This window comes from Struthio camelus, chromosome 5, assembly GCF_040807025.1.
Source record: "Struthio camelus isolate bStrCam1 chromosome 5, bStrCam1.hap1, whole genome shotgun sequence".
Classification (NCBI taxonomy): Eukaryota; Metazoa; Chordata; class Aves; order Struthioniformes; family Struthionidae; genus Struthio; species Struthio camelus.
The window spans coordinates 33,315,637-33,332,498 of record NC_090946.1 but is presented as its reverse complement, the minus strand read 5'-3'; the positions used below and the strand labels follow the sequence as shown (position 1 = coordinate 33,332,498).

General features: G+C 40.6%; 1 protein-coding gene across 2 annotated transcripts in view; it reads left to right on the top strand.

The window, feature by feature from the left end:
• The window catches only part of SHANK2 (SH3 and multiple ankyrin repeat domains 2), a 339,001-nt gene that overhangs the window by 102,239 nt on the left and 219,900 nt on the right, over positions 1 to 16,862 (top strand). For both annotated transcript variants that reach the window (XM_068945429.1, XM_068945428.1), the window contains exons 12-13: positions 6,150 to 6,459; positions 10,883 to 11,052. In XM_068945429.1, the coding sequence (XP_068801530.1) occupies positions 6,150 to 6,459; positions 10,883 to 11,052 (480 nt within the window). The remainder of the gene's footprint in view (positions 1 to 6,149; positions 6,460 to 10,882; positions 11,053 to 16,862) is intronic.

Genomic DNA, 16,862 nt, shown 5'->3' with positions numbered 1-16,862 from the left:
TTGCTTTTCTTAAAGGCATTTAGTGCCTAAAAATAGATTCCCCAAAAATATGTAAGTTACTAATTCCCATAGATTTCTAATGGGAGCGAGGGAGTGAAGCATCTAAAAAAGTCTGCCAACGTGATGTTACAAACATACAAAAAATTGCTAAGCAGAAAGTAATGTAAGAGCCCGTGTTTTGATTTCTGCATAGGTGGATTTTTCTGCTCAGAGGCATTCCCATGCAGAGCTGTCATAGACATTTCCTTGAACTCCTCTAGAAGAAGCGGGGAAAGTTAGTCAATGAGGGCTTGCTCATTTGCATTTGTAAAGTTCTGATTTTCAGATTATGGATGCTACTGGCTTGTCGGTCATCTTCCTATTGTGTGCTCCTGTAGCCAAATTACTAGCTTTTTGTATCCTGTGCTAATAATATCAAGGGACTATCGTAAAGCAGCAAAATCTTTCAGGAAAAGGTGGAAGTTGCTGGAAGAGTTCCTATTTTAACTTCTGAACACCACAGATTTTGGGGACTTCAGTTAAAACAAACATTCTAATAAGCTGTTAGTGAAAATTAGAAAACATGAAAAACTGCAGCTGCAAATAGTTCACTGACTTCCTTGATTGTCATATTTTCCAGTTGTACAATAGCCTTTATTGCAGTCGGCTCTGCCATGTAGGAAGACATTATATTTCCTGTGATGGGAGAAGAAAGACAGTTAAATGGAATAAAATGATCAGTCGTCAGGTGATGTATCTGATGGTGTAGACAGGAAGGTGTTCCCACAATTTCCATGAAACTGAATAATTTTAAGTGATTTTAATTTTGTTTATGTTTTTATAACACTGACTAGAAACCCCCAGATGCTGAAACGCTACAGCTCTAGCAAGAAAATACCCCCGGGACTGATTTTGATTGACTACAGTTGCCTGTCTGTTTTTGTTTTACTGGATATGAACAGACCTGAATGAGCGCAATCGAGTTAACACTTTCCTAGGCCAACTGGTATGATTAGGTGTTTAGGATGTCTTTAATTTGGAACGCTGATACCCATATTAGGGAAAATGCAGTTTGAGGATTAGAGTCGCAGATTTCGACACCAGTGTCACCTTCTCAGTGAAAGGCCCAGGACTTCCTCCGTAGGGAAGCGTGAGCAGTGCTGAGATCCCATCTCTGTGTGGATACCGGTCATGCTTGGTCCATATGTTACTTTCTCTGATTGATGTTCTGGTTATGAAAGTTTCTTGAATAAAGTTAAATGAATAAACTGAACCAAAGCCTGAAATTATATTAGTTTAGAGAAACAATCTTTTCACTAAAAATTAAGATCTATATAAACAGTGGAAAGCTAAATGAAGCTTAAACTATTGAATTTACTTATTTGTCCATACTAATTCCTTTCAGTGCTGTGCTATAGATCTCATTTATGCATATGGAGGGTAAATCCAGTTAAGTTGTTTTTTTTTCTGTCTCTCTTGAAGCAGTTTTCTCAGTAAGCAGAGGACCTCATTTTCAAAAACAGGTGCATTAGCAGCCAGCAGAGATTTCTGAAATGGAATAAATATTTATTAATTGTAATGTAGTTTGTACTATTTGCGTACAAATTGTAAATTTAGGTTACTCCTTTTTTAAACTGTAGGTCCTGTTTTTCAGAGTCCTGATATTATACATGTAACTAGTTAAGCTTTAAATTTTTGTGAGAGTTAGCACGTCCCATCTCCCGCCACCCCCAGCTTCCTATTTGCAGTATTTTTCAAACCCAGATATCTGCCTATCGTCTCAGCTGTTTGCTCTTCCTCCGGGAACACGCTTGCACTGACTGGCATAGCCGTCTGTAGACATTTGTTTCAGAATTAGGATTTTAAAAAGCTGCAAGGCAACGTTTATTTTCTGTCATCTGCACCGAATTTAGTAAAACAGCTTGGCTGAATTTTAATACTTTTTCCCTGTAGAGGAAGAATTTTTATTTTATTTCAGTGTAATCACTGTAATGGGGGGGGGGGGCGGATAAATAATTGGTGCTTGTATTCTCATCTTTTCCAGCCTGCAGTATAGGGTTAAGATACTCTCTTTAGCGGCGCTTTTGCCGAAATCCTTAACGTGGGCATGGTGTGAAGCTTGCTTGTTTGCAGTTTGATTCATACTTTCCCTCGAACTGACTCTGTGGCGTGGGGGGGGGAAGCACGCACATAAATACCACAAAGCCCAGGGCGCTTCTTGCCGCTCCCCCCCCCCCCCCCCGCCCCTTACCCGCAGCCCCTCCTGGCCCCTCCGACCCCCCGCGCAAAGCTTGTCCTGCCTCTGCCCCGCGGCGGCGGCGGCGTTGTTCACCCGACAAGCGCTGCCAGCCGGGGCGCGGCGGGCGGCGGCGGGGAGGGCAGGGGAAGGGAGGGGAGGGGAGGGGAGGGGAGGGCTCTGCCGCCGCCGCCGCCGCCGGGCCCCCCGCGCTCCCAGCCGCTCGCCGCCGCCTCCGCGCACGCACGCACCCACCGGGTAGCTCGCTTTCCTTTCCTTTCCCGCCCCCCCCCCCTTTTTTTTTTTTTCCCTCCCCCTCTCTTCTCCTTCCCTCCTCTTTTTCTTCCCGGCAAAGGTGGTATAATGAGGGGATCGCTGCCAAAGTAACAGGGAAAATGAAGTCTCTGTTAAATGCCTTCACAAAGAAAGAAGGTAAGCGGCGCGCTCCGGTGTTGCGGGCGGGCGTTTGCTCGCGTGCAGCTGCTGCGGTGGGCTTCGGCTCTCTGTGCTGCACCCCTTCCTGCCCTGTCTTTTGAACGTGCTCCTATGCTAGGCAGGCCAGCTGGGCAACTCGTTATTAAAGCTGGATGTGACTGACTTAATTCACGTCGGGTTTCCTCTGAAAGGTCAGGTAGCTTTAAAACTGTTTTGTTCCCTGAGAAATGTATTTGAAGCCATTTGCGAGGTGAATGTTATGGGGGAATGCTGCTCGGTTGCCCCTTCACGTGTGCGCGATACCAGGGGTAGACGTTCTGAGAGCTGGAAAAGGAATGGACTGATGCTGTCAGGTATGCTTTTAGGGGGTGATAACTGTAAACTTTCGAAGCATGAGATCAGTTGAGACGTTTTCATGTCACTTTACGTCATCTCTTTTTCCCAAACAAGTTTTGCAACAGTCCTTCTTAAGAGTTTTGAGCATAGTGAAGTATTAGGGGAAAACAGCATCCAACAGAGTTTAAAGCATGTACGTCCACATTTCATCATTTTGTGTCGTGGCTATTTTTTTTGCGTGTGGAAAATAATATAAATAATGCCTAAGAAGCAGCTAAAAAAATATCCACCCACTTACAGTTTGCAGATTGCTGGGGCAAAGAAACAGTTGGGTGGAATATTAATCATTTTAGGCATGGAAATACTTATTTTTAACTCTTTCTATAAAAGACTTGTGTTAGACACCCGTGAATTTGTGCGATTAGCTGTCTCCCTTTGTTGCTTGTTTTTGTATAGAGAAAGCTAATTTTGCTTGTAGTTCTCTCCTGTTAAGAGTAGCGTATTAATCGCAAATCAAGAGCTAACTCCTAAATGAGTCTTTAAAATCCTTTTCAGATGTGTAATGGACAAAGAATGGATTTAAGCTGATACAGGGAAAGTGTGTATACATACACATGGATATACTATCTTTCACTAGGAGTGAATGGGCAGTTTTGTGTTTTCTAAAATCTGTCCGTATAAACGTGCCCAGCAATTCTCTGTCCATCGTGTCAGCACATCTGAGCAATGTGCCCCTCCTGCTCCCTCCCACTCCCGCCGAAAGATTGCCCACAACCTCTCAGATCTCACAGGAAACGTTCCACAAATCTTGCTGCTGTTTGCTTTTCTAAATCTGTGCGTTGAAGGCCTGAGAGTCTGGCTTTGAACGGTCACAATTTTAAGCTCATGAAAAATTAAAACGGAAGGGTCAGATCCAGTTTTTGCTGAGGTCTGAGGCAAACTCCCGTGACCCTAGAGGACAAGATGAGCCTTTTGGGTAGCAAGCCTGTGTCTACAGTTCTGTTCTGTATGTCCTCTTCTTTATTACAAAGGTTACAGTAACTATTTTGCTGTATTGTACCTGGGAGACATCCCTGTCTTCAACTGAATCATTTCTAGAGCCGTATTGTAAACGTCAGAAATACAGGAATACACAAACAGCACATCTAGGTCACGTATATAAATGGAGAGGGTCTGGATATGTTAATTTGGGAAACATGTGCTGTGAGTTTTCTTTAAGTTAGAATTAACTGTGGCTTTCACCATGACATTTGAAGCACTAAGGCGCTTTCATTGCTATACTTGCCTCTGGGGAAAGCTTAAAAAAAGTATGAAATGTGTAAAATTAGAGTATCCTGAAAATTGTACAGAGTTTCTGGCACTTTCTAGCGTAAATGTTATACTCCTAAGTCTTAACCTTTTGACAGATTTAAAGACAGCTTCCTAAAGACGATTTCAGCTGTGTTTCAAATGGAGTATTATAGAACTGGACTATTATAGCTCTTCTTCTCTATGCGTGCTGTCCTCTTTTGTTTGTTGTTCTGATGCTGTTGAGCTATTAACTAGAGAAAGTGTAACCTCAGAAAAAGTTTTGATTCATTGGGAATATGAAGATGTCATTTTAAGATATTCACAGTTAATCATAAATTGATTCTGGTGAAAATGCTATAAACCATTATTTTCCTTGCAGTTACCTCTTTGTTTTATATCATGTTTCAGTTTTGCTCTGGGATCTTAAATTTTGCTGTGTTCACCCAATAAAAGACTATATTTCAAGGCAGGACAGAGCACTTCCTAAGTATATTTGTATTTATATGAATTTATTTGCTTGCGCAGTATGATGGACGTGTTTTATTTCAGTTTCACTTTTTTGTTTTTGAACAGTATTGAATGTGTAGACATTTATGTCGCTTTATAAGTGGCTCCTAATGGCACTTCAGGCATGTGGGTTAATATTTTGCGGGGGTTATTTCCCTACTGAAATACAGTTTTTGAAAATTTCAACAGCTTGATAAAGTCCTCAGAATAATGCCTGGCTGTCTTTTCTTAGTAATACTACTAGCACTTTGCAAATGTAAATATGGTGCCCCTTGGATCCAGTCCCGCAACACCATGAGTTCCACTGAAATTCATGAGAGCACTTGCATGAGTGGCGACTGAGGTAAACATGAGTTTTCAGGGTCAGGTCCTTTCTTACCTTATAAAATGAGTAGGAAGTGTCATCACAGCTAGTGTGAGTTGGCTGCCTATTATTAGGAAATTTTCTTTTTAAGTTGTTGTTGGAACTAAGTGACCCTCTACAGTGAGAAATGGAGATTCGGAAAACATAGTGTCTGTTTCTACATATTCTCCAATAGGTGCAGCACTGTACCAGTAACACTGAGGGAAGGATGAGTCCTCTGGTTTATATTAGATTTTTATTGCCCTCGCTTTTGTTTTCTGTTGCGTCTATTTCATTAACTTGTATATTACAGCCTTCAGATGCAGTCATGTTCTCTGTGGGACACAGCACAGGATGAAGCGAGTGGATTACCCTTGGGTAGTATGTTCTATATACAATAGCCATAGCTGCAGTAGACACGCCTGGATTAGAAGGAGAGAAATACCAAGGGATTTTAGCAGCGTAATAGAGTTCTACCAGGAGAAGAATCTGTGTCCTCGATTTTTAACCTGGAAGAAGCGGATAAGGTGACTGTTAACATTAGAGATTTCAAGTTAGGCCTGAACTTGCAATGGAACAAAATTCTGCCGGTTTGGATGCCAACAGAGGAGGAACCTGGAGCACGCATCAGAAATTCTGCGGGTCAGCCCCCTTCTGTAACTTTCTGGTTGGATAAGAGGAAATCTTAACAGAAGTCAAGCACTGTGAGACTCCCATTTGGCAAGAAATAGGTGTTTCCCTTTTCCTAGACCCTAGTTCAGACTCTTCAGCAGGCTCATGCTGCTGATGTTGCCTAACATTTCATTGAAGCCAGGAAACAGTTTAACGTTGCCCTGTTGTTTTCAGTTTTAGTGATGTTTTAAAGATAAAGAATTTGACTAACTGTGCAGGCAAGGTAGAGTTTCTGTCTCTCTCTCTGCGGGAAAAATAACGCCATATGTTGCTAAATCTTTTTATGGGGTGATAAACGCATAGAAATGGTAAAATCATCTGTGATTACCCTGGATGTTTTTCTTTACGCAGTGCCCTTCAGAGAGGCTCCTACCTATTCAAACAGAAGGCGGAGGCCCCCAAGCACCTTGGCAGCACCTCGCGTCTTGCTCCGCTCCAACAGCGATAACAATCTCAACATCAACAACCTCCCCGACTGGTCAGCCTCCTCTTCTACTTCTTCCCACCGCAGCCTTTCACCTCATCTACTTCAACAGATGCAGAATAATCCTAATGGAACTGTAAAAACCGTTGGGAGTTACACCCCGTCCTCTCGGAGCCGGTCGCCATCCTTAAACAGGCTGGGAGAGGATGCGAAAAGGCAGCAGCACAGGCACATCAGGTGACTTTTTGAATATTTGCACAGTGTGAAATGCTCCTTATGTCCCCATGGTGGACTACCATGTTCTTTAGTGTTATTTATATGCCCACTTGGTGCTCTATATAATATATAGGTAGTAAAATCTCAGCACAGTGGAAAATGTCCAAAGCTGAATATTTTAATCCCTCCCATCCCTGGTTTTTGCAAACGGCAGTCAACGTCAGCTGTTTCAACCCGGAGCTAGAGTAGTGAAGCAGACTTTCAAGTTCAGCAAAGCTAGGCAGTGACTTATCACTAAGTGTGCCCCTCTGAAGTAAATCCAGGTGCTAGTGCTTGAGAGTCTTTAGTAGTTCAAACAACTATGGTATTTAACAGCAAAGTGAAACCCTTCTGAGATACTTTGTCCCCGCATCTGTCATGCCTGAAATCTGTGCTGGAGTTGCTAATGGGAGATGAAGTAAAGACTGCTTAATTTCCGTCTTCTGCAGATGAGTTCTGAACTGAAGAAGAAAGGAAAGGGAATAATGAAGAAATGCTGTGTAGCTATAGTGCGTGGTTTAGGAGGCTGACTGAGGGCAAAGGTGATGGTGTTGGATGTAATGGGCTTCTTCTGTGATCATCTTGTCAGGGTTTTTCATTCCCTACAACTTTGCTGCTCTTTTTTTTCCTGTTGAATTACAAATGCGATTTAGCAGGCGCTCTCTGCAAATATCCTGCAGCTAGGTCCCAGTGGATAACAAATCCTGACTAATTAGAGTGATGTAGGTATTGTAGGTAATATAATAAAACAGATGATTGTATCTATGTTTTGATCACAAATGGAGGCTTCAGCTTTATAAAACCACTGTCCTGTGAATAGATAATTACAGCTTCACTTTGAGGAGGACTTGGGAACGGCTTCTATCAAGCATGCGAGCAATGAAACCACACTAGGATGATAAGCGAGAGGGGTTAAAGTGCAGGCCTGCAGGAAAGAAGGGAGGCAGGGTTGAATACCGATGGAAGGAGTTGAAGCTTAAGTGTTTTGATCAAACACATTTCATTTAGTGGTCATGTGAAATACCAGGCTTTGTCTGTCCTGTTTCCTAATACCAAAAGAACATCTATTGTTCAATGTGGAAAGAGGAAAGAGCATTGTTAAGAAATGCCGCTGTTGGTTTTCTCTTTGTCCTTTGTAGGTGTACTGGATCTTTACTTGACTTTTCCAGTCAGTTGAAGCTATTTGCTGTTACTTAGCACATTCTTCTTCCCTCTTTAGCTGCAGGCACCCAAGCTGACAGTCATTATTTGAGATAGTAACAATACCGCTGGATATTGGAACGTACTGCATTGTTTAAAAAAAAAAAAAGTCTGAACTGTAAGAATCGTTGCAAGAAACAGGACTATGAATTTCTTAGGCTAGTAGTTTCATACAGTAGAACTATTATTAGCAAACTACTGTTACATGTGCCAATGTAACAGTAGTCATGAAAAATCAATAACTTTGGACCACACTTCCTCAGAGAGAACCATATCAGCATAAAATCGTGTTGTCTGTAACGAGGCTCCACTTAGGTGAGGAGGTCCACCTGCATGATGCTCTTCACGCAGTCAGCGCCCTCATATTCTGCTGGCCACCGCTGCCAGAGTGGGAGGTTTTGCCTTCCATTCAAAGACTAGCTTAGATCGGAGTGATAAAAAGTGGCTTTTTGTTAACTTTCTGGGGATAATACACTTTGAAATCTTAAAATATAAGCAGTTCTTTGAATTCTGAAACTTTCTGAAAAAGCAAATGCTTACTTGCTTTTGCTTTATTCGAATGAATCCCCTCTGCCCTTTCTGGGAGGATGTGATTTTGAAAACCAGCACAAATGACAATGGAATCAAAATTTAATACCTGAAGTTTTTTGCAAGCAAAATTTTATTCTTTCTGCTAACACATCAGTATCACAGCTGCATAAACTGTTATCTGGCTGCAGAGTAGAAAAATCACTGTGTGATATATCTTACCAGGTTTTCTTCCAGCGATCTCCCGAGTATATACAAGTACTCAAAAGAGAACTGGAGGCTCTGATTTCCAGCTGCTAAATTTAATGACAAATAAAGCGTTTTTATGTATACTCTTTTCCTGCAAGCAATGCCTTTTCTTGCCACAGGCATGTTTTTGCAGTCGTGAATAACACCTTACTTGGGACTTTCTGCACAGTTTTTGTTTATTTTGACTGTATGACCACCTACACAGTATCAGCTAACTGTGGTAACTGTTATTGCTGTTTATTATTTGCAAATGATCCATTCCTATGGAACTGTTCTTCCCCTTAAATTAAAAAAGCCTTTTTGACATAGTAATAGCTTCTGGAGTAGGTAGGGCATAGTGGTGGCTTCTGGAGCAGAAGCAGTGAGAAAGGGTTGGGTTACAGGAGGAGGTGAGTGTACACAGAAGGGGTTAGCTTGACAGGGGGCGTTAACGAGCTTCGATTTTTGACTCTTTGCACAGCGTTTGTTTTGTGGAAAGAGGAAGGCTGGAAAATGACGCTGGGGAGGACTTTTACTGTGATCTTTAGAGGCTGTGGCTCAGCCTGTTTCTCTCTCTCATGTCTTCTTCCTAGACTGCTGCTTTCCGTAGCCAAACTGATCTGCTGAGGAGACGCAGGCAAATGGCACCATTTCTGTGGGATTGGGTCCCCAGTGGTTAGTGAAAGGCAGTGCCTGCACAGACTCGGACAGCACTGAGCCATCAAGGATGGCCACGTTCTCCTGAGTGAGAGGGAGAGGACCCCTGCCCGCCACCCACGTCTCCTGAAATCCCCTTCTCCTCCTCCTGCCCCTTCACGGCAGGGGACTTGCTGGGCTGGGAGCCCACGTTAGGGACAAGGGGGAGAGGGAAGATGGTTTTTAAGGAGTCATCCCTGCCGTGTTGCAGCCCTGATTTCAGTTTGTAAGTCCGTCTCATGAGAAATGATCCATTCAGTGTAAAGGCTACGTGTGCCATTCCTCCCTCCTCTTTCAGTAAGAGAGAAAATGATTGAATCTGCTGTGATGAGAGTTAAATAAGATGCTGGGACATAACATCATGTACAGCTGCTGCCTGGCTGCTAGCAGATTAGGCAGAAAATGCAGCTTGATAGAGGTGGAAATTGGATATGTAGTAATAGTTTATGTATCTGGCTTGTTTACGGTTATGACTCCTTCACGTACAAGGAAGAAGGAATGGACAAAAAGAATAGTTACCGTCATCGTTTCCTGTCTTCCTCAAAACAACTGCTGGAGTCAGCTGAGGTTTCTTACTCAAATGCCATCACAGACGTGCAACCAGTGTTCATTTTTAAACACTAAGGGCTGCTTATCTTTATTAGCACCTGTGCACAGTAATAAAGGAATAGAACAACAAGATGGAAGGAAGACACAATTCCAAATGATAAAGAAGTTACTGCAGTAAAACGGAAGTGTTCATCATACGAAAGATCCATTATGTTTGCTTTTTACCAGACAACCTCCTCTTTATCCATACTGAGAGCTTCATTGACTCCTGTTTTGGTAGGAGATTGGTTAAAAAAGGACAAACAAACAGTGAACTCCACCCCTCATCATTTATTTTGTTTGTAATTTTGTTTCTAGACTTTCAGTGTAAGGCCTGAAGTTTTTCCAGTTTCTTAAAAGCTGACTAGTATTGCAAGTTTGTTATGTTCTCTCCTATAATTTTTCCACCTTCTTTTATCTTTGCCTTTTCTTCACATCGTATTGTCAACATTTCATTCGCTTTTTTGTATATTATTCACCTGTTTTCAATAATTTCTTCTCTGTTTTACCTTAAGCAGATTCTGTGTTGTTTGATGACCTACGACTTATGTGGGCATACTGCTCTCAAGTAATTGGGAGAGCTATTGATTGCCGTCAATAAAAAATGATCTTTTGGAGAATACGTTGACCACAAGAACCATGCTTTGTGCACTTGCAGACCTGAAATTGAGCTCCAGGTCTCGGAGTGATGCAGTAAATTGATTGTTCAATCCATTCAGTTAATAATTCAGTTAACTTGCTTGTTCAGTTAATACTGCAATATTACAAAGTTATCCATTCACAACAGTAATTGTAAATACTGTAGTTTTAAAGTTTTTTCTGACAAATTGCAGTGCTTGTAATTATGATTTGTATATAAATTTAAAATTCATCTGGGTCTGTGAATGTGCAAGTTTAATCTGTAGAAGAACTAAAAACATTAGTCTTTCCATTTCTAGGCCATCGTGGTCAGATGAATATCGACCATGTTTCATACTGAAAGATTTTCAACAACTGAAAGACCGTGCATAGGATGGAAAACTGGTCTTTCTTCTACAGTGTTAAGCGTCTCACTGGAAGATGATTATCCTTTGACTGCTGAATTTAGTCCTACCAATGTGATGATAAAACAACAACAATGTCTATTTTCAATAACCGGTTAATGTTTCTTAATTTCAATTTCCAGTGCCGGTTACAGTCCTAGTGCCAACAAGGATACTCTCTCTGTCTTGGATTATCAGGGTCCAAAACGCAAACTTTACAGTGCTGTACCTGGAAGACTTTTTATTGTCGTAAAGCCATATCAACCTCAAGGAGAAGGGGAAATTCATCTGCACAAAGGAGACAGAGTAAAAGGTGAGTACAAAATTAATTTTGAATAACCATTTTCTTCTGCTAGAGAGAAATTTCATTTTAAAATTATCTCCTATTTTAGGAAAGGGAAAGTCTGTTTTATATGTTCAGTAGAAGTGCTTTTATGCATTTGTTCCATTGCAGAATATTTTGCTCCTAGTTCTATTTTGCAGCTAAAGTATATTCAGGTAGTATTTTACCTGATTTCAAAATAACACTAAAATTTTAAAATACATGCAGTAACAGTAGCATTGTCTTCTACCCAGAGCCTGTAGTTTGCTTTTGCAGTCACTATAGAAGGACAACTCCAGAGCTTTAAAAAGGCTGTAAACATGTCAGCCGTCTAAGCAGCTCAGGAGGAAAACACTGCTATGGTCAAATCTGTTTCAGGCTCTTGTGTCAAGGAACAACTTACTGGTTAAACAGAAAAAGACCCCTTGTGAAATTTAGGGCAAGTAGGTAGGTGGAGACTACTAAAAATATTTTGAGGAGAAAATACAGTGGTGTACAGTGGTGTACAGTGGAAAATTTCTGGCCACTGGTGCACTTTATAACCAAGAATATGTTAAAATCAAGGTCAAACTTTGTGTTATTACTTTGAAGACAGTAAGTACATCTAGATGAGAGAGCGGGAGATGTCTTTCAGGCTTGAACCTTCCTAACGGGCTGAGCGGGTTTTTACGCAGTTCCAGCTGCGGTTTTGCACATCCAGTTAAAACTGGTCATGGTTTCTCATTTCTGCTCATACAAGCTAAATCCCAGTTATAGAAAGACAACGAAAAGGAGTAAATTCAGCACTCTAAATAAAATTGTTTAACAGATGAAAACTCCCCCACAACTGAAACTATTTATCTTAAAAATGGACAAGTTCAAATAGCTCCTCCTCCCAACTCTGCAAACAATAGGTGGCAACAATGGGGAGTCATTATTAGGTAGCTGTACTTTTGGCCGTGGCTGATTCTGAAGCGTTTGTGGGTTTTAATAGTTTCTCTAACTCAAGCATTCCGAAGGTGTAGTACAGAAAGTCACAGAATGCTGTACTTAAAGTTGAAACATATGCAAGATTCATTTTAAACACAAGATGAATGAGGAAGGTAAAACTTAGAAGAGGCAGTGATTGCTGCAGGGCTGAAAAAATAATTGTACAATTCTGGGAGACTGAGCCCTGATCAGACAGGAAGCAGTGATTATCATCTAAAGAAAACAGTGCACAATGAACACTTGAAGGAAACATTTAAAATTTACTAAGTAATCGAAGTTCGCTAGACTAGAGTAAAATTAGTAGGAGGCAAGCAAGGTTCTGAGGTTGCAGAATTTCTTGGGAATGCCAAGTATCAAATAAAATGAAAATTGTAAATAGCAGAACTCACGGTCAGGGTCTGACAACACAGAGCTTTGCATGGTTTGAGAATCAGCTGTGCAAGCATCCAGTATGTGAAAATAAATCTTAAAGAGAAGTAATGGATAGTATCACTTCACAAAAACCTTCAAGTGTCAGAAGAATGGTAAAGTTACATTATGAAGAGTTGTCATGCGAGATGTAAAGCAAATTGAAAGCAAATGTGATCTTTTTATAGTTTTACAAAAGCATACTGGCTTTTGGGTTAAAGTATGAAGGCCTGGGCTCTTGTATGGAGTTTTTCCTCACTGAAAGGGTGGAGGATGAAAACAATTGAGAAAGCTGAATGTCAGTGTATTAAAAGAAAATGAGAAAGAAATGTTGCCTGCAGTGCAAAGTAAATGATAATAAAAACAGTGAACTTAAAAACACCCCCAAAACAGATGGAAGTCTTTGCTCTTGCATAAACTCCAAAGAATTTAACAACACCAAGAAGAATTGCCAGTACCTACAAACGGTGAAATTTTGTGGGCTTAGGTGATACTAAATGGCTTTCTACGTTGTATGATTTAAAAGGGTTCTGGTAGGTGCCAACTGATAGATAAAGAATGACTGTAGTTGAGGACCATCATCAGATCTATGGGGGACATTGTATTCCTAGACGATTGTGTTCTATGGAGCTGTTGGGTTTGAAGGTGAAGCAATATTTTTTGGTTACGTAGGGGATACAAGGTCAGTGTAGACCTTATCGTGTCACCAGGATAAAACAGTAGAGACCCCAGGCAGTTCTGGAGAAAGACATAGGCAGAATATATTTCCCCTGACAAAGGAGGGAATGGTATAACAGATTGCTTGAGATGCTGAAGTTTGTAGGGAGATGTATTACTAGCCTGCATGTCAGAATAGAATTTGAGACTATTATATTCCCAAACGTCCAAAGAACAAGGGATTTACATTTCATTGAAGAGTTTAAGATACCAAAAAAATTAGTTCAGGTTCTAAGTTACTGTCGTGGTAACTGGAAGAAGAATAGATTAGTCCACTTTTCAAATCTCCTTACAGCAGTATGATCAGAACTCGAGACCAGTGATTTCTGTGGGAAACACTGACAAATGAATGTCAAAAAGCTGAAATAGAAGAGAAGATCTTACCTGGTCTGTGAGTTTTGCATCTTCATTTGTAGGAAAACCTCTGTTTACTGAACCTGGCTACAAATTAGTTATTTTTGTTAGCAAAAGGGATGTCACCATCCAAAATCAGGTTATTCCTACACGTATGATTTTTTTTTTCCACGTATATAACTTGCACACTGATTTAAAATCTGGCACGGATCTAGTATTTGCAGATGTACTTGTTTTAGAGCGCTTGATAGAATTTTGGTGCAGTAAAGTCTAGTGAGAAATGTTTATACATCTCGGTCTTACTGTAGAAAAACTAATCTGGACAAAGAAAAAAATGCACATAGCGATAGCCACTGCTACCACTTAGGATGAAATCTTGCAGAGAGTAAATTAAGGCTGTTTACACAGGAGGGCTGGGACAGCATGCCATAGACTTTCATTGTTTATCCAAGCAAAAGCTTTCAGAACATGATCAGATCTTATTTTGTGTTACCATGTCAGTGGCTCCTCAGGTGTCACAAAAAAAAATGTCAGAAGGAAAGTATCAAGGTCATTTAAAAATTCAAAGATGTTAGGTAAAAAGCCAGTGATGCTTTAAAAAGGTCTCAAATTGAGGACAATATTGAGGAAGCCATTCAAACTTACATGTTTGCCAAAAATCCAGGTTCATTTCAAAAAAAAAAACAAAAACAAAAACCCCAACCCAAAACAATAAGTGTTTCCCCTCAAAGCAAATAGTGTAGTCTCACTGACATAAAAAAGAGAATAGCAATCTGGATCCCCTGCTCAGACCTCTTGCATATTCTTATAGGATTTCATTCATTGGAACAGGAGCTTGAACCCGGATTCACATCCTTGTTTCAGTGCAAATGTATTTATTTATACAGAATGAAAATAGCAGCAGTGGGAGAGATTGATAAGACTCCCTCTCCATCCTCCAAAAGCACAGGCTTTGGAGCTCTTCTAAGCCTCAGTATTTCGTATATGCTAGGTGAGTGCCAGAACCGCTGGCTGCAAGGAAGGTCTCTTGAGACTTGCCTCGCAGGACCGTGATCCAGTTAGCACTGAGGTTTTGATTTTCTGGGGCTATACCTGCCTGTTTAAAGTTTAGGAACTCACTGTATGCAGTGTTTGGAGGAAATGAAAGAACACCTAATCCCCCATGGAGTTCGTTCTTTCCTCACTTTGGAAACACCCTAGGTCCACATTTAAAAAATGAAAAACCCCTTAGCCCCATTCGTCTGCCAACCTGATTACGGCTGTTCTGTATAAAAGAGTGACGCTCATGTACTGGCCTCTTGGATTCTTCAGGAGGATTCAAACATATATTGGGATTCACCCTGGGATTCGGACCTGTGTTCAGTCTGACCCTGGGGGAGTCTCATCTCTTTATATCCCGTGAGAATAATCACAGTAAAGATGTAGCCAGACATTTAGCACAGGGACAAAAATCTAGAACAGCATAATAGAGAAAGGAATTAGTTGGGAAATGTTTTTATGTGTTTTTTTTTTTTTTTAACTTGGTGGAGTAAGATGGGACACAGAGAGAGATGAATTCCTAAACTCCTGGTGAAAAGTGCTTTCATCAGATGAAGATGAGTCTGTTAGCTTTCTTTCTTTCTTTCTTTCTTTCTTTCTTTCTAAAACTCATTTGACTGAGTGATTCTGAATAATTTGATGGGAGGTGAAACATGTTGCTGCCAGGAAGAGATGCCTGGAAGAACTGGGTTCTGTTCCCAAACTCTTCCCCTGACTCTGCAGTCTGTTCATGAGCAAATTACTTAACTTTCCTTGGAAGACAGAGGTGGTTTAGAGACACTTAGCTGATGTGGCAATGAAACAAATTAGGAAGACTTTTCCCTTCGTTTGGTGTGAGCCCAGTAATCTCCAGCCAAAAGCAAAAGCACAAGGGGTCCTCTGTCCTCTGCCTGCACTTTGTAGTTATAAAATACATTTTTAGGATCCTTTCTTACTGTTACAGGACACCAGCAGTTAAGTAGGTGTGTCTAGCTGTAAGCAGTTGATCAAAACTGCATGACTGACAATACCTCAAAGTTTATGATATGAGGAGATTGCTCAGAGAAAGCTGTGAATGGACCAGGTCCAAAGCAAATGTAAACTAAACAAAATGGTCTTGTATTAGTAGGACATTACATAGCCTGTACAAAAATATCTACCTTATTTTTACTGGTTAGTCATATACACTGACATCATTTACGTCTGCCACTCACGAGAGAAGGGCCGAGGCTGGGTAAAAATAAACCTGTTATTTTTATTGAATCTAAATAAACCTGTCTGATCTTACTGAAAATAAGCGAAGAAGAACTAGCTTCATTCCTCGTGGGAATATTTTTAACACATTTTGTTTCTTTGTTCATTTTATATCTAAAAGTCCATAGCCATAAATCTGGCCCTGTCCAAACATTTATATATTTACTGTAATGTATCTGTGAAATGTGTTTTATCTTCTGCATTGCTAGATTTAATTCTCAAATCAGAAATCAAACAGCCTCTTTTGTAACAGAACTCAGCGATATCAAGAGGACAGAGTGCTTCAAAGTGCTTTGTGGGTATCATGAAGATAAAGCAATACAAGTATGTGTGTACCCTTGAGAAGGTCACCTGTGCTTCAAATGCGTACTAGCTTACCTTGTTACACATGGTAACAGCTACTAGTTCTTGGGTACCATTCAACATGATGCAGACAATCTCTTGTCACTTAGAAACAAAACAATCAAAGGTTATTTTCAGAAACTACATTAGATTAAAGCATGTCTGAAATGAGCATGAATTATCCCTTACTGGTGACCTAGAAGGAGAAAAATCATGCTTGCCTAATGAAATATTTGAGAACTTCTGCAGTCTCAGCTGCTCACAGTTTTGCTCTTCCTGTTCTAGTCTTTCTATTACCATATTTTTTTTACTACAGCGTTTCTCTTTGCCACGTGATTTCTATTAATTTCTTCTAATTTTCAGGTCCCAGATCATAACCTAGTTTCCCCTTACAGCTAGCCTCCAACAGCAAGCTTTTATGTTCCTCTCTTATTTTCATTGCCTGTCGTGATATCATCTCCCTATTTCACCTAGAAGGCAAACAGGATTCTGGATCAGTTGTGGAAAATGCTTAGTTTCTTGAATCCCTACTGTAATTAAAGAAGTTTTCTAGTGTTTGGCATTTGGAAAAAATTGGGAAAAATATTTCAGTATCTCAAATATGCTCCCACATAGACTTTTTGGTGAATCTTCTCAGGTGCTCTCTGCTCCGGCAGAGTCTGCACCTCTGAAAAGAATTCATCCTAACTGGGGTCTGTTCTCAGCTAAATTCTCTTGGGACTCTTGTTAGAGAAACCCTA